Source organism: Cajanus cajan, chromosome 1 (assembly GCF_000230855.2).
Source record: "Cajanus cajan strain Asha chromosome 1, NIPB_CcT2T_4, whole genome shotgun sequence".
NCBI lineage: Eukaryota > Viridiplantae > Streptophyta > Magnoliopsida > Fabales > Fabaceae > Cajanus > Cajanus cajan.
Genome location: NC_138517.1, coordinates 80,603,894 through 80,629,795, shown reverse-complemented (window position 1 = coordinate 80,629,795; position 25,902 = coordinate 80,603,894). Strand labels below are relative to the sequence as shown.

Below are 25,902 nucleotides of genomic sequence, written 5' to 3'. Positions count from 1 at the left end.
CATTGCTGGTCTTATAGATGGGACCGCAAGTGAAGGGTACATGCACGTGTGCATGATGCATGCATGTGTGTGACTGATTGTGTGTGCTGTGTTAATTCTGAGTTGTAAGATACGGTTTTACTTTTACCTTAAAAAAAGCGTAGCGTGTGTGAAAAGCTCACCATTCCTAGATCAATTTTCTTTAGATTACAAATTACCACCACCAACTGTTCCAAATAGAAACATAGAAATATCATATACGTACCTAAGCCCTTACCTGTTCCTTCGCCTCAAGACTCAGGTACACAACTACCCTCGTATCCAACTACCCTTTGTTCTTAACATAATAATAACCATCATCATAAAAATTGCATCAACCGTTTCAACACGTTTTGTGTTTTCCACATGAGTTAATGAGGTTTTGTTGTTCACTTTTATATATAGTAAAGTTTAGTTATGTTTTAATTTCCTAAGTGTATTACAATTTTGATCTTAGTAGTACAACCTTTGGATATGTTTTTCACGTTTTTGTAAATGGGGTATTGGATGTGTTGATGATGTTTTTTTTGGTGAATCTTCCATTGGCAGAAACGGTATATATCAAGGTGATATAAATATGGAACAGGTTAAGAATAAGAGAGGAAGAGAAGATGATGGAGTTGAGATTGTGGAGTCTTCTTTTGAGAACAACACCGCAAAGAAGAGAAATGTCTATGGCATAAGCTTCACGAAGGAGAATAAGGAAATGGAAGAGAAAGAGGCAATGGGAGTGTTTGATTTCCCTTGGCTGAAAGATGGTGTCACATCCAAATCAGATGATCAATGCTGGGATTTTGAAGACAATTTCTTGTCATCTCTAGAAGGCCAAGACACTTTGTTCAATGCTGGTGATGATTTCTGTGAGGAATATGCATATGATTTGTGTGAAACTCCTGAGTCATCAATGGCTCATGTTCAAGAAGCCAAGTTGGTTGAGGATTATGGGTTGGAGCTGGAAGTAGAAGATGGAGATTGTATTTGGAGCTTTCTGCTCAACAAGCCTCTTTAACATGAACATTGGGTATTGTTCTTTCATGTTAGTAGTCTATAATCTTTATCACAGATGTCTATTGATCAATTCTAGTCCCACACCAATTTTGTTACACTTTTTCTTTGATTGTCCAAATAAAATTACATGGACTTGTTACACAAATATGGGACTTCAATTTTGCAATGTACATGAATTTACTATTTATTCTATGCAGGACATTCAAACATTATGTGAGGAATTTAATTCATGATATTTTTCGAGTTGTGTAAGGCATCAACTTCATTCCATTTCATCACACAGACCCTACTAAATAATAGATTAAAATTTGAACCTAGAATCTCAAGGTGATGTATGTAATGCACAACCAATGACCAGTTGATGGCACAGTATATGGCATGGTCCTGAAAATTGAAATCCAATTCTGTTTGCAAATCAAGACAAAGGGGAATTTTGTGAACATGATATAAATTAGAGAGAAATTTGTAGTTATGTGGAGTTACTATGTTTTTATGTTTTGAATAATCATATAATCACTTTTAGTAGAGTTTTTCTCTTTAATCAAATTTTTATTCATCTACAAGACTTGAATCACATTTTTTTATTTTGGGTATGCAGCTAGAGTTACTATGTTGAAATGAGTGTAACATTGGACTGTTCTACGGGTGCAAAGGTTGTGTAACATTTATAGGAATCATCAAAAGCAATATTTGCCACCCTTTATGTCTTTTGGTTGCACTGCAGTACACTCTGCAGGTTAAGTTTTCACACACTCACACGGTCCTAGATGAATATTGGACCACTCATATTTTATCTTAATAAATTTAACTTCAAACACACATTTAAGATTTGAGTGATGGAATCTTTATTCAACGGCTTCAATTTGATGATTATGTGAATGCGTGGAAAATTCAACTTAGGTTCTGATGTGCACATTTTGTATTAACAAAGCATTTTTCATTTATATTTAGTGGTCCACACAAGTATGTTGCTTTAATGACTTGTGCTGTTTAAAGGCATCATACGTTACCTTCAAAATGATTGAGTGGGGTTTGCTTTAGTTGTCATGAAATTCTAACTGATTCTTCTGAAAACTTTTTTTCTCCTAATTAGTGGAACGATTGCTTAGACGTTTAGAAAATGAAAATCATAAATGTGTGGATATGCTATATATTTATACGAAACAAGATAAACTTTCTGTCCACAAACAACAACAACAATCATGATGAACCCCCAAACAGAAAGCATTCTCTTACAATCAACTATTAATAGTTGACTAGCTGTCTTGTATAATGTATATAGAGTTGTTATTATTAACTAGTGTTTTTTGGGATAAATGTTTTTTAAGTAATTAAATTTATAATAATAAATTATATTATAATTAAAGTTCATAGAAAATAAATATTTGTAAATATATGGGTTATATTTAAAATTTATGATAAAAATTTAAATTGTATTACAAGATTATTTTTAACTATGAATAATTTTTTGAAAATGTTATTAAAATTCAATACAGAAATAGAGATAATAGTTATAAAAGGAAAGAGATAGATAGTTAAGAAAGTCAAATGAAAATAAAATGATCATAATTTAAGATGGTTGAAAGAGGAAAATTTTATCTAATTGTGAAGGTGGGTGTGTAAAATGCACATTCAAAATAGAGAAGAAAAAGAATATTAAGCATGTCAGATTGAGAATACATGGTGAGAGTGTTATTCTGTAAATTGTCTATTATAATATATAGTATAAGAATGAATTATTTGAGATTAGTCTTTTATTTACTTTCTTTCATTAAGGGTAGAAGAGACTGAAGAGTAAAGATAAAGAATCGGCGCAACAGTTTAAAACCAATAATCTAACATCATTATAATTTTTTAATGAAAGCTAAAGATCATGACTTGAAGAGAAAGTATTGTATATAATGATATAATATACTATCTTCTATTGTGCATGATGTTACCAATGACATATCACTTCGATCTTACAAGATTTTTAAAAAATTTGCTAGTAAACGGTAGTTGGACAAATTTCAAATGGCAACAAAAGAAAGGTTAGTAGCAAATAGCAATTTTATTTTTAATGTCAAATAAAAAATGGTTAGTGAAGTGACTTCTGGCTGTTACCACGTTATTAAGGACTATAGAAATAGATAAATTGAAGTTGTTGAAAGATAATACATAAATAAAAACAAATAAAGCAAAACCAAATCAGTTTAAGGAAAGAAAAATAAAACAAAATTACTATATTAAATCATGTTCATTTGATACTCTCTAACCCTATATGTTTGACAGAGAAAAAAATAAGAGGAAAGAAAATAGAAAAGAAAAAAAACCAAATACGAAATTTTCTTTTTTATTTGATTGGAGAGAGAGTGAAAAAAAATAAAGATGAAAAGTTGACTAAAAAAATATAAGTTTAAATTTTATTTTCATCCACCAACTAAACATAGGTTACTAAACTATTTCCCATGGAGGTTACTTTTCTTTCCCTATTCTTGGAGTAAAGTACATCAAAAATTCAAAACTCAAAATGAAAATAAAAATAGCATCAATGATTGAAAATTGTTACTATGCACCTTGGTGGATAGTTACAATCTTTAATTGTGCCGACACTTTGGGTTTCTATTATTATTTTTAGTGCTATTTCTATGGCTGAAGAGCAACCAGTGATGTTGTAACCTGTGGTTTTCATATTTCCACAGCCCATATTTTGGCAACATGCATATTAATTCAATTATCTGCATTAAGCCCAGTTTTTCTCCCGTTATTAACACCAAAATTCTTGGCAAAGGAAAATGATTTTGTTACCATTAAAATCCTCGAATAATCGAATGTTTAGTAAACGATATATTCATACATGATTTTGTTGTATTTAGTGTATTTGTTTTCATATCTTCAATATGTTTCTGATTACAGACAACAAGAACCCAACTGCAAAAATTATGAACAACCGAAAGTATTGTTTGCTCCTCCATCTCATCAAAATATCGGTCCAATAATATTGAGATCGAATGTCATGAATCATAAATTTAAATTTAAGTATCATCATTGCATAAAAATAACTATTAAAGTCGGTTTAATAAGAAATAAATGCATAAAAACTTGATAATATCTTTTTAATAAATTGTAGAAGAGTAATTTCTTTAGTGATTTGGGTTTGGATGTGGAACTTTAATATCTATCCAAACATGTCCTTATTATTATTATTACTCCATGCCCAAAAGAAAGCACACATGTGGCTCCAGCTGCAATTTACCTATTTAGGAATAAGTAATAAAATATTAACTATAATACAGTTTCAACCATATTGCAAAAATGTTTAAAAGCTAGTTAATTATATACTATTTGGTGAGATTCATGTTTCCAAAAACAATATCATTAATTGCAATGCTGATTTTTCATTCATGCAACTTTTTTTTTTTACGATCACGATAACAAAAATTAAAATGTTAAACTTTGTTTATACTATACATCAACAAATTCCAAAATTGATGTAAAAAGCAACATAAGTTAAGAATAATATAGTTTTATCTGATAATAATAAAACTACTGAGTTTTGATAAAAACATGAAGGAAGCGGCAATCACGCGCGGACGAGTGGCCAACGAAGCAACTTACATTCACATGCTGTGCTGTGCATCACATGCTCATTGCTCAACATTTTTAATCTTTACAACTACCAAAATTAATTAATTTTACTATTATGAACTTCCTTCGATTAAATTTAAATGTTTTGTCAAATAAATTTATTTATTTTATTTATAAATTATATTTCTAATTTTTTGTTTTTTGTTTTTCGTAATAAACTCAATTTGCTTTGATATACATGTGTCAAAATATGCTTACATATCATTAATTCGAAAACAATAATTTAGCTTTTAAAATGTTATTATGTTTCAAATTTTAGAATATTATTTAGATAAAAGTATTATTCTTATTATTTAAATTTAATATATTATTAATTTTATTTTTAAAATATGATAATATTAATATTTAAATTTTGTGTTACACCTTTGCTCTATGTACTAAGTTAATGGATAAAACTAAAATAAGTTTTTCTTGAAAAATATTTATCTATAAAATTAAAAATAATAAAAAAATCAATACATTATACAACTTTAGGTTTTAATAAAATATTTTTATTTGAAGAATAAGAAAAATTTCTATCTTTAAAATTATAATTACTTAAAAATATGTTTTTTTTTTCTCTCAATAAACTAACTTATAAATTTATAAGTTTGAAGTTAACTTATACTCCATGCTAAAATATCAACTTTAAATAAACATAATAATTAATTTTATTAAACATAATCTAGACAAAATAACTAATCAACAATAAAGTTCATAATTAACTCTCATAATTAACAAAACATTATATTAGTAGTAAGTTGTCTATAAATAAATACTTCCTATTAGTAACATAATTTAAAAAAAAAAAAAAAACTTTTTTTGACAAAGATTATCTTGATTTGCCCCATTTCTTGCTTTTGTGTCATTATTCTTTATGAGGTAATTACATTGCTACATTACATAATGATGGTTTTTAGGAGAAAAAGTTGGCATTTGCAAATAGTGAGACACCGAAGTTACAGAGAAAGACTCGTTCGTTTTCATTCTCTCTCTTCCTCTTTTCTCGTCCATTGCTTTCGTACTTTCTCTTCTTCCCATTCTCTCTCACTCTCTCTCCTTCTCTCTCAGCATGCATACGCATCTTTTCAGAGAAGGGTAGAGGCCGTTAAAGAAGAAAAAAAAAATCTGTTTTTGAAGAGCCACAAGAAAAAACGCGGTTTTTTTTTTTTTTTTTTCTTTCCCTTCTCTCAATGTAACTACTTTCCTCCTTAACGCTTAATTTCGGACATACCCATAGGGAAAAAGAGAAAGTGGGTTTTCTTTTCTGCTGAAAAGTTTCGTTCTTGGCCTCAATCTCTTCGTTTTCTTCATCTGTGTCCAAAGGGGCTCGTGGTTGGTTTTTTTTTTTTGGTTCTAGAAAATGGTGGCAATGAGAAACATTGTGCTGTTGTTGCTGTTTGTTACTGTTGTGGCTCCTATTGTGCTCTACACTGATCGCCTCGGCACCTTTGAGTCTCCTTCAAGTGAGTTTCAATTACTTTTCTTTCTCCCAATTCATTTGCTTTGGCTATTTGATTTTGCTGATGTTTTGGTTTCTTTGGTTTGGTTTTTGAATGAATGCATTAGCAGCCAAACAAGAGTTTATTGAAGATGTTACTGCTTTTGTAAGTGATGATGGTCTTGAAAGATTCTTCAGTTCTTTTACTAAGGGTGTGTGAGAGAGAGAGAGATCTTTGATTTTCTGAATCTTCTTTTGTTTTGTTTCAGTCTCTCAGTGCAGCGGATTCTGGCCACTTGAATGTGCTACCCCAGGTATAGTTTTATAGTTTCTCTTCTTTTTTCCTTTCTCTAATTGTTGAATCTGTGATAGTCTATTATTTATTGCTGAGATGTCTCATTTTGCAAATAGGAAACATCAACGGCCGTTAAAGAACCTATTAGGGTTGTGTATACTGAGGAGGATTCAACTAACAGAAGGAATTTGCCTCAAAGTATTTTGTTTGTCTTTCTCTGTTCAGTGTGGTTTTTGGTCTTTTGGCCCTTCTTTTCTGGGGTCCTGTTTCTTGTTTTCTCATAGTTTATATCTAATTAATCTCATTGTCATGTTGAGATAGGCTTGTTATTGAGGAAATCAAGGGAGCATGTATCTGCCAGGGTGTTGTCAACAACAACTGAGGAAAATCAGACTCAAAAGGAGAACCCCATCAAGCTGGTGACTGGTGGAATGAGTCAAGGAAATCAAGGGGGGTCCTTGGATAAAGGTGACGCAACTGGTGAAAATGTAAATGGGGAAGATGCTATTGATGTTGATGACAATGATGGGAAACTAGCTAAATCAACTCATGCTTCTATTCAAGAGGCTCAAATTAAGGTTGGTGGTTTATTTTCCTGTTGTTTTCTGATCCAATTCTATGTTCAATTTTGTATTACTACTGCGCTGCATGTTCATGGAAGTCTTAAATATTGATAGTTGGGTAAGAAAATGAATTTGGGTTTCTGGTCTTGCTGAAAAAGGTTATATATATTTATATCTCTGGCGGGAATATCTGTAATGGGTTGTCTATTATCGGTCAAATATAGTACTATGTATACTCAGGGCTTCTGGTGCTTGAACTTGGTCATCTTATCAGGAGTTTACATTTAAGGACTATATAAACTGATTAAGAAGGGGGATCCATGCATGAGGCTCTTACCTACTCAGTGCCATGGTTTGAACCTGTGAGTACCTTCAGATCAGGAGGCAACAGCCTCACTGTTGTGCCAAGGCTCACCCCCTATTATGTACATTGACAGCTCTCACATAATTTGTTTTCAATTGCTAACAAAAATTGATAAATTGGTAGTTTGATAAATAAATTACATGTTAATCTAAATAAATTGAGGTTTATATCCCCATGATGTAAGCATCTTTTTAGACCAGACTCTGCATTTGTAGCAGGAGGACATGAATTTTTTTTTTTATGCAGGGTGCAATGCAACCCTGTGCTGTGCAGATACAATAACATAGTCATGTTGAATTACTGCAATATGTTTCCTTTTTCAATCAAGGGAAGGGAACAAATAAGTTGCTAGCATAGTGTTTTGCCTGTCAAGGCTCGTTACTACATTTTCCAACTCTAATTTTCAGAAAATTACAATATTCTAATGAGAGAAAATCAACTGCAATGCGTATTGAGATTTTTTTTTTATTTCACATTTGATGCATCTTTTCTCATGCTGCCTTGCAGGAGCAACAACTCACAGAAACTTCTAACAACATGAACCAGAAAGGATCTCTGTTGTCTGAAACCAACAAGCAGAATGATCAAAGACCATCTGATGCTCGGGTAAAGCAGCTAAAAGATCATCTTATTCAAGCTAAGGTCTATCTTTCCCTTCCAGTTGTAAAAAGCAACCCTCATCTCACTCGGGAGCTTCGATTACGGGTAAAAGAAGTTTCACGAGCACTTGGGGATGCAAGCAAAGATTCTGATTTACCTAGGAAGTATGTTCTCCTTTAAGAATGCTGTTATATGTCTTCATGTTTTTCTGTTATGTTATGAATCTCTAGCTTGTAATTTCCTTTCTCTTTCTACTAGCATAGACAGAATGAATAGCTCAATTTCTGCTCTGAGCTGCATATTTGTTCAGTTGTAATCTATATTTGTACTAATTGCAGTGCAAATGAGAGAATGAAAGCGATGGAGCAGACACTGATGAAAGGAAAGCAAGCTCAAGATGACTGTGCTGCTGTTGTGAAGAAGCTTAGGGCTATGCTTCACTCGTCGGAGGAGCAGCTTCATGTTCTCAAGAAGCAGACTCTGTTCTTAACACAACTGACAGCAAAAACACTGCCCAAAGGTCTTCATTGTCTTCCATTGCGCCTTACAACTGAGTATCATAACCTGAATTCTTCTCAGCAACAGTTCCCCAATCAAGAGAATTTAGAAAACCCCCATTTATACCATTATGCCATATTTTCAGACAACATATTAGCAACAGCTGTTGTTGTGAACTCAACTGTTTCCAATGCTAAGGTAAACTGTTTTCACTTTGAGAATTCTCTAGATTATTTTTTTGGCTGCCAAGATCATTGAAGAACATCAAAGGAATTTGGTGTGGCTGTACTGTGGTGTAACTACCCTTCATCTAGTTTGAGTAATAAAAAACTTCTTTCTATTTCATTGTTGGCTGAGTTGATAAAGATTTAAACAAAAATAAAGCAACTAAAAGCTTCAATATCATTAAAACCAATGTTTCTTTTATTTCCTCTTGACATTACTTGGTTATAATGATATTATTTTAATGAATTTGCAGGACCCCTCAAAACATGTTTTCCACATTGTTACTGATAGACTCAATATCGCAGCGATGAGGATGTGGTTTTTGGTGAATCCACCAGGCAAGGCAACCATTCAAGTTCAAAACATTGAAGACTTCACATGGTTGAATTCAAGTTATAGTCCTGTACTTAAGCAGTTGGGTTCCCAATCCATGATTGATTATTACTTCAAGGCTCACCGAGCAACCTCTGATTCAAATCTAAAGTTTCGGAATCCAAAGTACCTGTCTATCTTGAACCACCTCCGATTCTATCTACCTGAGATCTTTCCAAAGCTCGACAAAGTCCTGTTTTTGGATGACGATATAGTTGTGCAGAAGGACCTGACTGATCTGTGGTCAATTGATTTGAAAGGAAATGTAAATGGTGCTGTAGAAACTTGTGGAGAAAGTTTTCACCGATTTGATCGATATCTCAACTTCTCAAATCCTCTTATTGCAAAGAATTTTGACCCACATGCTTGTGGGTGGGCATATGGTATGAATGTATTTGATTTAGTGGAATGGAAGAGGCAAAATATCACGGAGGTTTACCACAACTGGCAGAATCTGGTATGTGATGCACTTTGGTTTACTTTTCTGCAAGTATGTGATTGATAGTTACATTAGTCATGCAAAATGAGTAACAAACTTTATTTTTTGAATAAAAAATTAATTGAATTTCTACTAAGATCCTGCTGATATCTAGTCATTTTGACATTTGTTCCTAACGGTTGTAAGGTGGGAATTGATACGTGAATTTTGTGTGCTTTGGCATGCATGTTCATTAATATGTCACTATCTTCTTTAAATGTAGGAACTAGAAATGCTATCAATGAATTGTATTTGGGTTGTGTAAAAGGTGTCGATATATGTTTCTCGGTGTTTGTCATCATAATTGTATTTATTACATTGGCATTAGTCCATCCTGTTTTCAAAAATGTTGTTTCTTTCTGATTTAGATTTGAACTAATTTTCTTTTCTAATTAAACTGGTACAGAATCACGATAGGCAACTATGGAAGTTAGGAACACTGCCGCCAGGTCTCATAACATTCTGGAAACGCACTTTCCCGCTGAACCGATCTTGGCATGTCTTAGGTCTTGGCTACAACCCCAACGTCAGCCAGAAAGATATCGAGCGGTCTGCTGTTATACACTATAATGGGAACATGAAACCATGGCTTGAGATAAGTATTCCCAAGTTTAGAAGTTATTGGACAAAGTATGTTGACTACGATCAGGTGTATTTGCGAGAATGCAACATCAATCCATAGATAGGTCTTTTTGGTACTTTTGATCATTGAAGTATTCTTAGTATTTGCCAAGTTGTGGTGCACCTTTTAGGTCTGCAATTCCATCTGTGTAGGGCTTCTATTTTTTTATAGCTTTACAATTCTTTTTTGTATACGTTTTCCTGTTAACATTGGTGGGTATTTTTTGGACTTGCAACCCTTGATCACATATCTGCAGAGATGCTAACTGTACATGTAAATGAAATGAAGAGTTCTTGTTTTCTTTTCTGTGTTCTTTGACCCTGTTTCTAGATTGTACCCTCCCCCCTCCCCTGCCTCCTTTTGCAAAACATCTCTTTTGTGTTGTAGTCTTCCTTTTGTTTCTGGTACGTGCTTCTTTTAAAGTTTGCACTCTTGTCTTCAATAGTTGCTAGCTTGTATAATCATGTGCAGAGTGTACCTCTTTACCAATGTGTAATAATAATACCTTGTGCAATTTATTAATTTTAACTCGTCATTAATCCACTATTGAATTTATTTATCTATCTTTTTCTGAGTAATATATTGCTATCAACTACTGTGGTTATCATTTCCATTTCAAATGGGTGTCAGGACCCTCAATGTTTCAACCTTCTCACTTGTCTACAGCATAAAGTCCTTTTTTTCCCCTATTAATTACAAAAGGGTTGCATTATTTTCATTTTATTTTGTTTTAAAAAGTTCATATAGGAAACAAAAATAACTATTTTTTTATAGTTTTGTATTTTCAAATAACAAACTTTTGAAACCAGTTAACAAAGTAAAAATAATGTGGCATTTTTTTGTAACTAAATAAAAACATAACATTTTGTCAATCCAAACAATCTCCAGGATGTCTGAAGCTAACTTTGTAGATGCAACTCTAGCAGCTGAGGCTATTTTTATTTTGTTTGGTTATTCATTAAAGAGGATTGTTAATATATAGTTTGTGGGGGGAAAAAGGCAAAGTCGTTACAATATAATCATGGGAGTTGGCTCCACCGACAATGTAATGTCTATGTTTGGTTAGTTGGTTAGTGCCCCTTCACTTTTTCAGCATCAGGTTTTCTGATATTTATTTTTTCAAGTTGCAAGTTGAGTATGGCAGGTAATGGTTAAGAAATGTAGCTATAAACGGAGTAAAGTAGTAGTACGGTAGAACCAAAGAAATATGGTAGAGTGTGCATGCCTGTGAATATAATATGAATATAAGATAGAAGTAGGTTAAAGTGGAGAATGCAACAAAATAATGTTCATGTGCGTTACAGCATAGACAGATCTGTGACCCAATAGGACATGCATAGAAATGATGATACATATACATCAGCCCAACAACTACTGGCATATTTAAAGAATCAACGATTATGTCATCACGTGGTGGTGGGACCCACTGTTTATTATTGGGTTTGTTTTATAGAGAGTGGTTTCTCTCTGTGATCACGTGCAGAGTGTTGTCATGAGTCAGTGTTTGCATAGGGGATGATGGGCTTTCTGGAGAAAATGATAGTGTGAATATGAGTCACAACAATAGCCCAAAATTGAACAACACTAGTGTGAGATCATCCATGAGGATAGATATGGATTGGAGAAAAGTATTGAAAGAGACTTGGGACCAGAAATAAAATTTCGTTAACTTTTCTTAACTTGCTCATGTACAGGTGCAGAGTATGTATCAATTGGCTTCTCTTGAATGAGAAAATTTGTTAAGTTAGAAAGTGAAAGTTTAGTCTTTATTGATTTGAAATTAAATTGTCTTTATAGGATATTTTAGTTCAAATTAATAGCAGATAATATCTCATTTTCTCGTTTTATAAATCTTTTTATATTATAGGAGTTGTATATCAAATTATTATTATTATAGTTTAAAATTACTTTTTCACATAAAAAAAGAGAGAGAATATAATGGCATTAATCTTAAAACAACTATACTTATAGAAATTCATATTTATTATCCTCTGTAGAGAGAAGTTTTAGTATTTAATATATGTTTTTCTTGATGATATCAACAAGGTCATCAAATTTTGATTTATTTTGTATAGATTTGACCGAACTATTACATGATTTTCTTTTAGTCTTTCTTAATCAGGTATTATATTAGGAAGTGTAGGAGTCATTTATTTACAAAAATAATTTTTTTCAGTTTGTTTGTGTTGGGAATAGTTGTTGTTTGTATATCTTTATTTGTCAAACTCTAATTTTATAGTTGTATCAGAACCACTTATTTACGTGGACTCTACTAATATTCTAAAAATATTCGTCATGTGTTGAACGATTCATAATATTATTAAGATTCGTCTTTGGACTATATTGGAGGTTGGAATTAATTTAATGATTTATACAAGTATTATTTCATTAATAACTAATATTCTAGATACATCATGGCAGATGATTATTTGGACTACAAGACCAAGATTTGATAAGTAGTAGTCAACGAATTAGAATTTTCCATTTGAACTTATTTTTATAATTCATTTATTAACACAACTGCACATCAAAATTTAAATTCAAGAGTATTAATTAAATTAAAATAATTCCGTATACATATATGGTTGTAAGTAAGCAAAATATGTGGAATACTTGTTTCTTATGTTCATTAAAATGCAGAATAGAGTACACATCTGCATTAGATTTAGCTTACACGTCTACCCAACATTGCTTGGGTCGTGATATAAAGTGTCCTGTGTAAAGGAAACAAGCAATCTTACACATCTACATCTAGACCCTTCCAAAGAAACAATGCTTTTCAATTTTCATGCCACAATTGCCTTTATAGATCTTCAGAAACAATTGATACTACTTTGAATAGAAACAGAATCGAAATACTCATAAATAAGAGTTTTTAACACACTATTAATTTAATTTAATTTTTTTTTATGTTTTTAATATAATAAAATGTTAATTTTCTTTTTCATTAGAGGAACATTTGTCTTGTAAATATCTTTGTCTTTGGTTCTGAACACGTTTTTATCAAGATAAGAGACAAATGACAACTTCAAAGCTTCACTTTGACTTCTTCATTGATATACATATTTTGGATTACTTGATTAGATAATATTAATCAGAATATTTGCTATGATTAATCAAGATAGATCCTATCGATGACTATGCACTAATATATGCTAGGAATCTGAATCAAATTTTAGAAAGTAATTTTTATTGTAAGTTTACTTTTTTATATGTATATATAAAAATCGAATCTAGTGTATAATATAAAAGTTTATAACTCACGCAAATTGCAATTTTTTATCATGTAATTTTAAATCTAAACTAGTTACTTTTATCAGTGATTTTAAAATTAATAATAATATATTAATACATGAACTAATGAGTCGATGATTACAACATAGTACAGATGATCAACATGTGTGTCTGTCAACACCGGCGCCGTAATTATCAACCCAGTTTTCGTTTCCTGAGGCATTTCAAAGCTTCAATTTTTTCAACCGACCCAGAAAAGGGTTTGGTGAAAGCTTCCAATGGGGCTCGCACTTCAAGCTCCGAAACTGAAACCCCCTTAATGCCCAAGAATGTAAGTTTAAGGCCAAGGTCTTTGGATGATGCACTTCACAAACGGAACAGGGACATAACGATTCTCGGTCGCCACGGCAAGCTCAAAGAAGCAAAGAAGGTGTTCGACGAAATGCCTCACCGAGACGACGTTTCTTACAACTCCATGATCACCGTGTGTTTGAAGAACAAAGACCTACTTGGAGCCGAAGCAGTGTTCATGGAAATGCCGCAAAGAAACATTGTTGCTGAGTCCGCTATGATTGATGGGTATACTAAAGTTGGTCTCTTGGATGAGGCTCGTAGGGTGTTCGATAGTATGACTCAGAGGAATGCATTCTCCTGGACAAGTTTGGTTTCTGGTTATTTTAGTTGTGGAAGAATTGAGGAGGCTTTGCACTTGTTTGATCAAATGCCTGGGAGAAATGTGGTGTCCTGGACTATAGTGGTTTTGGGTTTTGCTCGCAATGGGTTGGTGGATCATGCTCGGAAATTTTTTGATCTCATGCCCGAAAAGAATGTCATAGCTTGGACAGCTATGGTCAAGGCATATCTTGACAATGGCTGCTTCAGTGAGGCTTATAAGCTCTTCCTTGAAATGCCTGAACGAAATGTTCGTTCTTGGAACATCATGATCTCGGGTTGTCTGAGGGCCAATAGAGTGAGTGAGGCTATAGGTTTGTTTGAATCAATGCCCGATAAGAATCATGTTTCGTGGACGGCTATGGTTTCGGGTTTGGCACAAAACAAGATGATTGACATTGCAAGGAAGTATTTTGATCTCATGCCTTATAAAGATATGGCTGCGTGGACTGCAATGATCGCTGCATGTGTTGATGAGGAGCTCATGGAAGAAGCTCGCGAGTTTTTCGACCTGATGCCAGAGAAGAATGTTGGGTGTTGGAACACAATCATTGATGGCTATGCAAGGAACGGTGATGTAGGGGAAGCCTTAAGGCTGTTTGTTTTGATGCTTAGGTCTTGCTTTAGACCAAATGAAACCACTATGACTAGTATAGTAACTTCTTGTGATGGCATGGTGGAGCTCATGCAAGCTCATGCAATGGTCATACGGCTTGGGTTTGAGCACAACACATGGCTTACAAATGCACTTATTACACTGTATTCCAAAAGTGGGGATCTCTGCTCTGCTAGATTTGTTTTTGATCTACTAAACTCAAAAGATGTAGTATCATGGACTGCAATGATAGTAGCCTACTCAAATCATGGACATGGTCACCATGCTTTGCAGGTATTTGCACGCATGCTAATATCAGGAATTAAGCCAGATGAGGTCACATTTGTGGGACTCTTATCTGCTTGTAGCCATGTTGGTCTTGTCAACCAAGGGAGAAGATTGTTTGACTCAATGAAAGGCACTTATAATTTAAATCCTAAGGCTGTGCACTATTCCTGCCTTGTAGACATTCTAGGTAGAGCAGGACTTATGGATGAAGCAATGGATGTAGTATCTACTACCCCTCCTTCTGAGAGGGATGAAGCTGTGTTTGTGGCATTGCTTGGTGCATGCAGGGTTCATGGGGATGTTGCAATAGCAAATTCCATTGGTGAGATGCTATTAGAGCTAGAACCATCTAGTTCAGGGGGGTATGTACTACTAGCCAATACATATGCTGCAGAAGGTCAATGGGATGAGTTTGCACAAGTAAGGAAAAGAATGAAAGAGAGAAAAGTGAAGAAAATTCCGGGATATAGTCAAATACAGATAAAAGGAAAAAATCATGTTTTTGTTGTTGGGGAAAGATCTCATTCCCAGATTGAGGAAATTTACAGAGTGTTGCAACAGAACCTTCGACCTTTGATGAGGGAAATGGATTCTACACCAGAGAACTTGTTGCTAGTAGATTAGTTCCCAATTAATTAGAGACTAACCGAAGTTACATATTACATTAAAAGTTTATTCTTTAATTGTTTGTTATTATGAGTGCCCCTGCTTAGTTTCAAACTATGGTTTGCTATTTTTTATCTTTTATAAATGACTGAGAGTGTTTAGAACTTACTAAGAACCAGAATATAGGTTAGAATACAAAGTTGAAACGCAACAGTTCCCTTAAGAAGGGGTTTTATGTTCTTGCAAAGGAAAGGAGAGTACAAACAAGCAAAGAAAGAACTGAAAAGAGGTAAAAAGTGAAAATGTTGCTTACCGTTTAGTTTCAATGTCCAAATCAAATTCAAATAAGCTAATGATTTACCCTTCTGTTCTAATCATGGGATTTCTAAAAGCTGCAGGTATGACTCTTTCTTTTTCTTTATGTAGTGGTCCAGATAGGAACGAAAAGATTCAGAAGTGACCGTGAATCCAGTTGCATTATGATTAATAGACTACCAAAAGTGAAGGCGTCAAACAATAAGAAAATGCCAAAACTTGGCCTCTTGTGAGTTGTGAGTCTTGTGACCTATTAACAACCACCAGGAAATAAGGTGCATGTATTAAGGAAAAACTGTTCATGACTAAGAAAGAAGATACGGACAGAGACTGCAACATATTGGAATAAGATTAGAAACATAAGCAGATAAGCTCATAAGGCACAATAAATTTCCTATTCAATAAACAATTTTCATATAAAAACTTATGACATACTTTTAACATAACTTTGACCATGAAAACTTAATTTGATAACTTTCACCAAGAAATTCTTGAATAGATTATAAAAGTCACAAGTTATTTTCAAAAGTTCAATCAAGTTTGAATTGAGTTCTTCTAAACGTTTCTATAATCCAAGTTCAACTTCCCTCATAGTTTGACCAGGTCAAAACTGAACACTTTGAACAAGCAATCAGACACATTTGTTCTTTGTAGGCTAGCAAGCAACAAGTTTTTGAGGACACAAGGAAGCTTTCCCCTTTACCTTCTTTTGAGAAGCAAGAGAGGATCATCAATAGCTTTCCCATGTCATTCACAAAAAGAGAGATTCCCTATAAGTTCTCAGTACTGTCATTATTTTCCTTTGATGCATCCATCGTTTTCTGGCTCTATTATAACAACTTGCCTCGAAGAAAAATATCCGACCTTGATACATTTTCTCGTACACCACAATTAATGCATAAACCTGATTCTGCTTTAAAGTCGGCACATTCAAGTTTAGTGATTGATTAACCACGACAACTCAATACTTGCATGTAGACATTAAATTTGAAATTATTGGTTTTTTGTCATTTGTCTGCTTGTTATGTGTCTTGCATGAAGCATGTGACGAGGAGCATCGCTACCTAACAACTCCAAATAACTTATGGACAGAAAATAAATAGATAATATTTGAACGTGGACACAAACTTGCTTACGTTTATGCTCATAATAATAATTTCTACAAGTTTGATTTATTAGCAGATTGCTTGAATTGTGGTCTAGTGTATTAGTTAACTCAAAAAATCCCGCCTAGTTCGGTGAAGATCATGATCCAAAGTCCAAACCTTGCCAAATCATTGTATCTAGCTATATTTATTTTCAGGTGTTGTCATGCTGAAATCTAATCCTTAAAAGTTGATGCAGTTGAATTTGGATAGTGCTAAGCATATTATACCCCTTTTCTTAAAATATGTTTAAATTAATTGTCCTTCCTTTTTTAAAATTATACTTTACTGCATTAAGAGATTAACAGATACTATAATTTAATCCATTTTAACATAGGCAAACTTCTTAGGGTCAATTTTTTCTCTTTTTATGACAACTCAGGCATTATCAATAGTTAATTTTGAAAATTAATGGGATCGACCTTAAAAGTTAAAAAGAAAAGAAAAATACCCTTCAAAGGTTTGTTCATAATTCCTCACTACTAAATTATTTACATTAAAATGGACTAAATTATTTAAAATAAGAGAAAGGAGACAGTGAAATTTAGAAATCTCTTAAAGGAATGGAATATATTTTACTCATTTATTTTTCTTCACTTAGAATGCTTTTGTTTCAATCTTTTTGTATGGTAATAATATATATGCTTTTGGTATTTATCTTATCTGAATATAGGTTACTACAGTAACCTAATATATAGGTAATTTGGGGCCCTCAATTGGTATTTTGGGACACCAAAAAGAAAACTAGAAAGAAAAAAAAGGTAAAAGAAGCAACGAGGCATTTGATGGTCACCTATGGCAAGAGTATTCAAAGAGGACCTATTCTAACGCGGTTCAATCATCAATGGGACAACTCATCCTTTTTTCAGATCAAAGGGAATGGAAAGAAAGCAATAACAAGCATGCAAAAGCACATATGAAGCTACTACTACAGAATAATCCCCTTTTGAGTTCCCTCCTCTTTTCATTCACCATATGCTTTATATGACCAAATAAATTTTACTGTCTTTTTTACATTGCAATTAAGAATATAACAAAAAATAACAAAACTTTCATAATCATATTTCGTGTGATATAGTATTTTTTTTATCCACCACAATAGAATTTGGCAGAAAAAAAGTTGCAACAATTCATGTATACTACTCAATTAACATAATTAAACTCGCTTAGTATTTGTGTGATATAATCTAGTTACAATTTTACCTAATAGCTCTATATGTCTAATCAAATTATGAATTGTTAATGTAAATGAGTTAATGTAAGTGATTAAACATTATGCACTCATAGTTGTGAAAATAATATATTTAATAAAAAATATATGTTTAATTCTTGTTGTATATGAAAACTTATCAGATTAATGACAGACATATTTTATAAATGGTATTGGTCTTTATTCCAATAAAATAGAAATACCCCTCTTAAAACAAATAAAAAGTTATGAATTATTAACATCCAATATAGTCTCACAACAAATGAGCTATATATGCTAAAATATATGGTTAGAAAATCCTGTTGACTTTTACGTCCACAACCGAAATTACTAATGATATAATTAAATAACCAATGTAGCACTAAAAAAAATACCACCATGTGAGTCTCTTATTGGGATTTTTAATCCAAATCTTTCCACCTATAAGAAGCAATTAGATATCTAACCTAGAAAGCTAAACAATAAATATTTATCAGCTATAAAAGAAGACAAACGGTGCAAGAAAAGCATTTTGGAGCCAGCCCACTAGTCTCTCTTGCTTTGGCTACCTTTGGATTGCAAATAACATGGCTATTTATTTATTAACAATCTAAAAGAAAAAGAGAAGAAGAAAAAAAAGCCAAAGAATGGAAGCTATCATGGACCAATGGCTGAACCTTTTAAATTCAAATAAAACGGTCATTTTCCCCACCTCTTGGAACCCTTTTGACCTTTCTCTTTTTCTCTCTCTATCTCCCATTTTTTTCATTGCTTTGTTTTCCAATTTATCCAGCAAGCAAAACCATATCTATGTTTTGACTCTTGTGAAGGCAATTCACAAGTTTTAATCTTTTTTTCTCTCCTTGAAACTATGCTGGGTCAAAGTGATTTTATTTTTCCTATAACTGGTATCACCAACCCACCGAATCAATTGTTCATGATAAAGTGATGGTCACTAACTTAAAGATTTTTATGTTCAAACGAAAATCAAACACAAAATTCTTTGTTAAATAGATCATTATCTCTACCATATCTGAATGCATGATATCTAACTACTTTGTCTACCGTGGAATTGTAAAAGTGATTTTATGTTTTAACTAACGTATGCTGAAAAATGGTAGCAATATTAAAGATATGCCTCGTTGCTACCTTGTTTGAAAGGGAAAAAGAAGAAGAAAAATTGTGCTCCTGTGCTTGTGCTATGCACTAGTGGACCCTATTCCCTGTGTGGAATGTGGGGTGGAGTGCTTTAAATCTAATGGAAACTTGTCATCATTGAACTCATCTCATAAATTGTCATTATGTTTCACAAGCGCTCACTGCATACACACTCTAGATTTAGGGCCATAAAACTGTTACTTTTTTCAAAAAAGAAAAGGAGTACAAGTATATCATAAAAATTTCAAAATTATAGTTTTTTTTTTTTCTTTCAATAAACATTAGAAAGAAAGTGGAATTAAAATGGATGAAAAATAAGCGTGATCCAAGTGGAGGGATCTCAATATTGCTGTAAACAACTAGTATTCGTCAATAAGGTTGAGTGGGATGGCCCCATAATATCATTGTCTTTGTAAAGGGCCAAATTGGTCCTTCTTCTTCCTCATTTCATGCTATTTCATCAATTTCAACTACCCCTTTTTTCTAATTAATAAAATATCGTTTTAAATGCAAGTAAAATTGATGCTATAGATTATAGACTAATTAATTAAAATTTGCCTCGGTTTGTTTCCAATGGAAAAGGGTTACTCACAAGAAGAGGTAATAGGATCTATGACTTGAAATAGAAACTGCCAAACCCAAACTGAGCTTTCTTTAAAAAGCAATCAAATTATAATCCTAAACAAGAATAATGCTATTCCCATCTTCTTAAATCGTATGGTCCTCACACTTCTTTTTAATAAGCATCAAATAAAAATTTTATCATTTTTAAATTATTTAAAATTACTCACACTTTCACAAATACACATGAAAATGACCATTATGACCCTTACCCAAAATCATAAAGTAAAATATCATATAACTTTCACCTTTGTAAATTAGAGTGTGATTGGTTGAGAAAAAAAGAAGAAGAATATATATATATATATATATATATATATATATATATATATATGAAAAGAAAAAAGAGATAAATAGGTAAAAAAAATAGAATGAAAGTAGAAGTTGTTTAATTGAAGAAAAATAAAATAAAAGTTAAATTTTTTGAGAAATTATTATATGGTGAATAAATTATTTTATTATTATTATTTTATGTTATTATTAATAATTATATTTATTTTTTAATTATTATTATTATTATTATTTATTACTAGTGAAAAAAATTATTTCGTATCTCTATTTACAAAATAAAAATAAAAGAGAATAATAGATGACAAACAATAGTAATTTTCATTGAAGACAAGCGATTTGATAAAGATACATGAATAAAATAAAATAAATATGTATACCAAAAACATATAAATTTTCATATATAATATAGGTTGTTATTTCATTCTTCCGATGAGGAAGGAGAGTGTTACGGATAAAGAAGGTTAATAAATTAAAGAGATTCAGATGAAAAATTAGAGAGAGATAATCAATTAAGAAGAACGACGCAAAAAGTTTTTACAAATCTGGGGAGAATAGATTAATGAATTTCAGCGTATGTTGCATACAAAGCTAGAAATTCTTCTCAAATCTATTCTCCCCAGCCCAAAAATTTTAAGCCATAAGTTCTATCCAATTCTATAGGTTCTTCCCAATTCTACAGGTTTTACCCAATTTTTCTGCACCTTCATACAATTTTCATTCTACCAAACATTCTAAATCAATAAATTTCCCCTTGTTTTATTTTTCCCTACCTGAATCTTCCACCATGGCAAAGAGAGGGTTAGAGTATATGGAATGGAAATTGGGGTGGCTTATTGAATTGAAGTCAAGACTGTAAGAGGGTAAAAACAAAAAGGGGTCATTTTTATTGGTAAATGTGACCATAGCCAAATATAATAATGTTATTGGTGGCAGTGCTTTGAAGCGGTAGTGTGTAACGTACTTATGTTATATAAGCGTGTGTGTGGCGCTGATGAAGAAAGAACACAACAACAATAATAGTGACTTAGAAAAGTAACAGCAACGAAGGCAACAGAAGCTGGTCATTGCTGAATTTTGCTGTGCCCTTTGTCTCCTCTCTTTTCTCTCACATCTGCCTCACTTGTGGCCTCATCAGAGACACAAACAAACACAAAAGCTTCAGAGGGTAACAAGCACCATAAGCTTTGACACACACATCACAAAGAGAGAAGAGAAAATGGGAGGAGGAGGAGGAGGAGGAGGAGGGAGAAGAAGAGGGACTTCAAAGCTTAAAGAAGCTGCAAGGAAGGTGGCTTTCGTAGCAGCATTTGCATGTGGCTCATTTTCAAAGAGAAAGGCTTTGGTGGATCCAGTCTCCATTGACACCTCTTGTAGTCTATCAGCCACTGTACACTTCCACTTTCCCTTTTCTTCTCACTATGCCTTTCTTTCTTAGTTGGGTGTTTAGCATTTTGGAGAAAGACGCAAACTTTATCTGCATTTTAGAATGGGCTGAAATTTTGCCAAACTGGTTTTTTTTCCCCATCTCTCAAAATTGGTGTCCAATAGAATGACCCTCATGAGTGTGTGAAATTTTGGATTTGAGAATGTTGCTTCCTATTTGCTTGTGGTTTTCCATTCCCATTTGTTTTTCTCTAATAATACTTTTGGTGATTGTGGTTAGGGTGTGTGTGACTTGGATTAGCTATGAATTTGTTGTGGTTATTGATGTCATTATTGTTTTGTGCTTGTTTGCAGGCATCAAATTCCTCTTGTGTGTCTCCATCAAGAACAAAAAATTCCTCAGGGGAGGTAATTGAAGAAGCATATTCTGGTATCACTACCAGCATCAACAATGAGCTACATGGCAAGGTAATCCACTTTTAGTTCCTTGAACCACCACAAGGCTTTTGTTGTCTTGGTTGGCTGATTAATAATTATTGACATTCTTGATTCTGCAGAGGTAACTTGGTGATGTATTACTATTTTTTAATTTTTAATGAATTCATAGATTTAGGATTAAAGTACTTCAACTTCTAGCTACTTCTCATTCCTTACTAGAAGTTTAGTACTTAATTCTTTCTCGGGATTTCTATCTATGCATTCTATTATTACTAACTAACACTTGGGAATCCAATGGGCCTAAAAGTTTGACCTTATGGAACTTTTTTTTATTTTTCTGCTTTTTTAAATTGATGCTTAATTTTTCTTTTGAACTACCCTTTTGCTTTATTATTTTTCTCGTCCTGTGATTTGGCCGAATAGGTTGAAAGCATTTATTTTGGTACTGAAATATAGTTAGAATAACAAAGTTAGTGATTATAGGATACAAGCATGTGAACAGCTCTGCACATGGCGCATCAGTGAAGCCAAGAATCAATTCAATAAATGCAGACCCCACGTTGGGAAGTTTCACCTGTCACAACATGCATGATCATACTTTTCCTTCTAGTGTCGTGTAACATCTCTGGACAATTATATATGGCTATACACATGTCTTTTATCCAATAGCTTCCTAATGAAGGGAGTGAACTTTTGTGATGCACACAATCCATTTGTCACTTGAGTGTGGAATCTCGTTTTTTATTTTATGACCAAAAGTTTCACCATGTCTGTCTCTACTTTAATCAATTAGTAAAAAGTGAGATAAGTTTGATTAAATCATGTGTTGTTTGTATGAATGTTGGCATAAACACCACTGCTGTGACTGTGATAACATTCGACAAATATTTGTATTGCTGTTCCATCTTCATCTGGGTTTAGCCCAACTTTGTTTGTCTGTGTGCCATTTTCTTTTCATTGAAAAATGCCTCTTCTTATAAAGTATTAATTGGTCACTACTACTGGTTTTTGGTTCCAATATATTGCTATGTTTAAAAACAAAAGTGTGTGTGTGTGATATCACTTTGAGAACTATGCGACTTATTCTTTTCCAGTCTTGGTACTGTTCACTGCTATTTAAGTACATACATTTAAGTCATGTTTTAATAAAATTTTCCATAAGAACTTTTAGAAGAGGAAAATAGGATTATAAAATGAAATAAGTTTTTCAATAAGTTAAAAATTAGCTAATTTATAAGTTAATTTGTAGAAATTATTTCCTATTGTTTTTCAGACACTTATTTTAACTTCTGCACAAGTTAGTTTAAGCTTTTGTTAAAACTTATTTCATTTTTCCTTTCTAATTTTTTCTTCTAAAAGTGGTTATAGAGAAGATTATCCTAACAAACTCCTATACAACTAAAAGCTCCTTACAAACAACAAAACTAAGCATGGTTAATTTTGTGGCAATAAAACATTCTTTTTATTTATTCATTTATTCCACAATCAAATCTCAGTGTGTCTGGCTACTTGGTGTACATCTTTCTTGGTCATCATTATGAATTTATACTTGTATTTCTTCATACAATTCATGAATGTATACTTGTTCCTTCATAGACTGTTCATTTGACTCACCGGCTTTTACTTGTTTGCAGAATTTGTGTGCAATATGTTTAGATCCTCTGAGTTACCACAGCAAGGGAAGCAGTCCAGGCCAAGCTATATTCACTGCTCAGTGTTCTCATGCATTCCACTTTGCCTGCATCTCTTCCAATGTCCGCCATGGTAGTGTCACTTGCCCCATTTGCCGCGCCCACTGGACCCAGCTCCCTCGCAACCTAAGCAGCAACCATAGCGGCTCTTTCACTTCTAGTAACCAAAGTGATCCCATTCTGCGAATCCTTGATGATTCTATTGCCACCTTCCGTGTTCATCGCCGTTCTCTCCTGCGCTCTGCACGCTACGATGATGATGACCCTGTTGAACCTGATGACACACCAGACAGTCCCAAGCTGTGTTTCTCTCTGATGCCTATTCCACCAAATGCACAGGCTAGTTACCATCCAGCTTTGCAAGTGACTAAACATGCCTCGTGTCCATGCCATCTATCCCTCCATCCCTTAACTTGCAGCTCCTCATCATTGCTACAATCTCCACCAATGCAAACACCATATATCATGTGCCCTTCCTCCAATAGAGCTTATCTTTCTGTGAAACTCACCCACGAACGAGCCACTGACTTGGTCTTGGTCGCTAGTCCAAATGGACCACACCTGAGACTTCTCAAACAAGCAATGACTCTTGTGGTTTTCTCACTCAAACAAACCGATCGGTTAGCCATTGTTACATACTCCTCAGCTGCGGCTCGCATCTTCCCCTTAAAACGCATGACATCATATGGAAAGCGCACCGCCCTTCAAGTCATTGACCGGTTGTTCTACATGGGGCAAGCCGATCCAGTTGAAGGGTTGAAGAAAGGCATCAAGATACTTGAAGACCGGGTGCACCAGAACCCGGAATGCTGCATCCTGCACTTATCAGATAATCCTACAAGACCATACCATGCCGTGAGCATGGAGCTTCCATCCACACCAATTCATAGATTTCATGTGGGGTTTGGCTTTGGTACTTCTAGTGGGTTTGTGATACAAGAGTTTGAGGAGTTCTTGGCCAAGATGTTAGGTGGCATTGTGCGCGAAATCCAGCTGAGAATATGTGGAGCTGGAGAGGAAGTTGGCAGTGGGAGAGTCATAAGAATAGGAGAGGTAAGAGGTGGAGAAGAAAGAAGGATTCTACTAGACCTTGGTGACTGCACTCATGTGTATGTGGAATATAGCTACATTGAAGGTGAAATTGATGAGTGTGTTAGGAGGACAGGGGAAACTGTTGTAGGTGTTGGAGAACATAAAGGTGATGATGTTTCAGAAGGTGAGGAAACAGTGAGGGATATGAACACAGGTGGTGGTGGTAGGAGTAGCAGTGTTGAAAACTGGGATTTTCATGACCCTTACATGGCCAGAAGATGGGCCAAGCATTTGCATGGTTATAGACTTTGAAATTGCAGCTATTGTTTTATATAGACAAATGCATTGCTGTGAGGCTATTTTGTTCTAGGCCTTCCTTACTGTCTTCAATTTTTGGCTACATCTGTAATGGTATAGAACTTGAAAAGACACAAGATTATTCCTTCACACACTACCAAAAAGAAAAATTGAAAGAGTATGATGCATATTTACACATCAGACAACTTCCTACAGTGATAATTTTTGGATTGAAATCCCAATATTGCAATCATAGTTTACTTTTTTTTTAAATACAAAACCTAAGCCTCACTTGCTCATTTAATGTAGGTTTTATAAGCATATTTACAAACCTGCATAAGATTTTGCACATATGCTAAGCTTACTTGTTTGTTTCTCAAATACAATGGAAACTTTCAATTCAATACGAAATTCTGGGATAATTTTATTAAGTAAAAAATTATTGAATAATGTAAAATTGACATTGACTAACCAACAGTATAAATCCATGTCTATGATATATATAATTTAAGTTTAAATATATTTTTTCCTCATTATATACCTTTTTTATTTTTCTCAATTATTTATAGTATTTTTTTTTCTTTTGTATTGGTTGTTGTAGTTTTTTTTAAATATTTTGATCCTCGTTATTTTTGTTTCAGTTATTGTATTTAGTTTTAGTCATTATAGTATTTTGTTCATTTTGAGTTGTCCCTTTGATAAAAAGAATGGTAGGGATTAAAAGTAAATTATTTACTTATTACAAAGATGAACTAAAAATATATTTTAAAATGACAAATTAAATATTTAGATCAAAATAATAAAAATGAATTTTACAATGATCACTTAAAAATATATGATGACCAAAATTAAAAAAA

General features: G+C 33.2%; 4 protein-coding genes across 6 annotated transcripts; all 4 read left to right on the top strand.

Annotated features, from left to right (window-relative positions):
• The first annotated feature begins 42 nt into the window (after positions 1 to 42).
• Positions 43 to 1,196, top strand: LOC109804508 (uncharacterized). 2 transcript variants are annotated; one of them, XM_020366354.3, is made up of 2 exons: positions 43 to 397; positions 568 to 1,196. In XM_020366354.3, exons 1-2 carry the CDS (start codon positions 393 to 395, stop codon positions 1,025 to 1,027), a joined length of 465 nt encoding a protein of 154 aa, XP_020221943.1. In that variant the 5' UTR covers positions 43 to 392; the 3' UTR covers positions 1,028 to 1,196. The 2 variants fall into 2 exon arrangements, with proteins under 2 accessions (XP_020221943.1, XP_020221944.1); XM_020366355.3 differs by having other exon boundaries at positions 46 to 280.
• Positions 1,197 to 5,562: 4,366 nt separating this feature from the next.
• On the top strand, positions 5,563 to 10,391 carry LOC109803564 (putative galacturonosyltransferase 4). Of its 2 annotated transcripts, none has more exons than XM_020365190.3 (9): positions 5,563 to 6,098; positions 6,205 to 6,239; positions 6,343 to 6,387; positions 6,485 to 6,566; positions 6,690 to 6,946; positions 7,803 to 8,059; positions 8,234 to 8,591; positions 8,872 to 9,447; positions 9,875 to 10,391. In XM_020365190.3, exons 1-9 carry the CDS (start codon positions 5,996 to 5,998, stop codon positions 10,148 to 10,150), a joined length of 1,989 nt encoding a protein of 662 aa, XP_020220779.1. In that variant the 5' UTR covers positions 5,563 to 5,995; the 3' UTR covers positions 10,151 to 10,391. The 2 variants fall into 2 exon arrangements, with proteins under 2 accessions (XP_020220779.1, XP_020220778.1); XM_020365189.3 differs by having other exon boundaries at positions 6,202 to 6,239.
• A 2,271-nt stretch (positions 10,392 to 12,662) lies between these two features.
• LOC109804333 (uncharacterized) lies at positions 12,663 to 15,845 on the top strand. The gene has a single exon (XM_020366151.3). It carries the CDS (start codon positions 13,479 to 13,481, stop codon positions 15,501 to 15,503), a length of 2,025 nt encoding a protein of 674 aa, XP_020221740.2. The 5' UTR covers positions 12,663 to 13,478; the 3' UTR covers positions 15,504 to 15,845.
• Positions 15,846 to 20,687: 4,842 nt separating this feature from the next.
• On the top strand, positions 20,688 to 25,243 carry LOC109804517 (E3 ubiquitin-protein ligase WAV3). The gene is made up of 3 exons (XM_020366364.3): positions 20,688 to 21,591; positions 21,942 to 22,055; positions 23,660 to 25,243. Exons 1-3 carry the CDS (start codon positions 21,421 to 21,423, stop codon positions 25,058 to 25,060), a joined length of 1,686 nt encoding a protein of 561 aa, XP_020221953.1. The 5' UTR covers positions 20,688 to 21,420; the 3' UTR covers positions 25,061 to 25,243.
• Positions 25,244 to 25,902: the final 659 nt, after the last annotated feature.

What these genes read in the sequence shown, in the direction of transcription:
- LOC109803564 (XM_020365189.3), top strand. Translation starts at nt 5,996, where the DNA reads ATGGTGGCAATGAGAAACATTGTGCTGTTGTTGCTGTTTGTTACTGTT. An exon ending in GATTCTGATTTACCTAGGAA is followed by an intron (nt 8,060 to 8,233) that starts GTATGTTCTCCT and finishes TACTAATTGCAG; the next exon opens with TGCAAATGAGAGAATGAAAG. An exon ending in CAACTGTTTCCAATGCTAAG is followed by an intron (nt 8,592 to 8,871) that starts GTAAACTGTTTT and finishes ATGAATTTGCAG; the next exon opens with GACCCCTCAAAACATGTTTT.
- LOC109804333 (XM_020366151.3), top strand. Translation starts at nt 13,479, where the DNA reads ATGATCAACATGTGTGTCTGTCAACACCGGCGCCGTAATTATCAACCC.
- LOC109804517 (XM_020366364.3), top strand. Translation starts at nt 21,421, where the DNA reads ATGGGAGGAGGAGGAGGAGGAGGAGGAGGGAGAAGAAGAGGGACTTCA. An exon ending in CTTGTAGTCTATCAGCCACT is followed by an intron (nt 21,592 to 21,941) that starts GTACACTTCCAC and finishes GCTTGTTTGCAG; the next exon opens with GCATCAAATTCCTCTTGTGT. An exon ending in ACAATGAGCTACATGGCAAG is followed by an intron (nt 22,056 to 23,659) that starts GTAATCCACTTT and finishes ACTTGTTTGCAG; the next exon opens with AATTTGTGTGCAATATGTTT.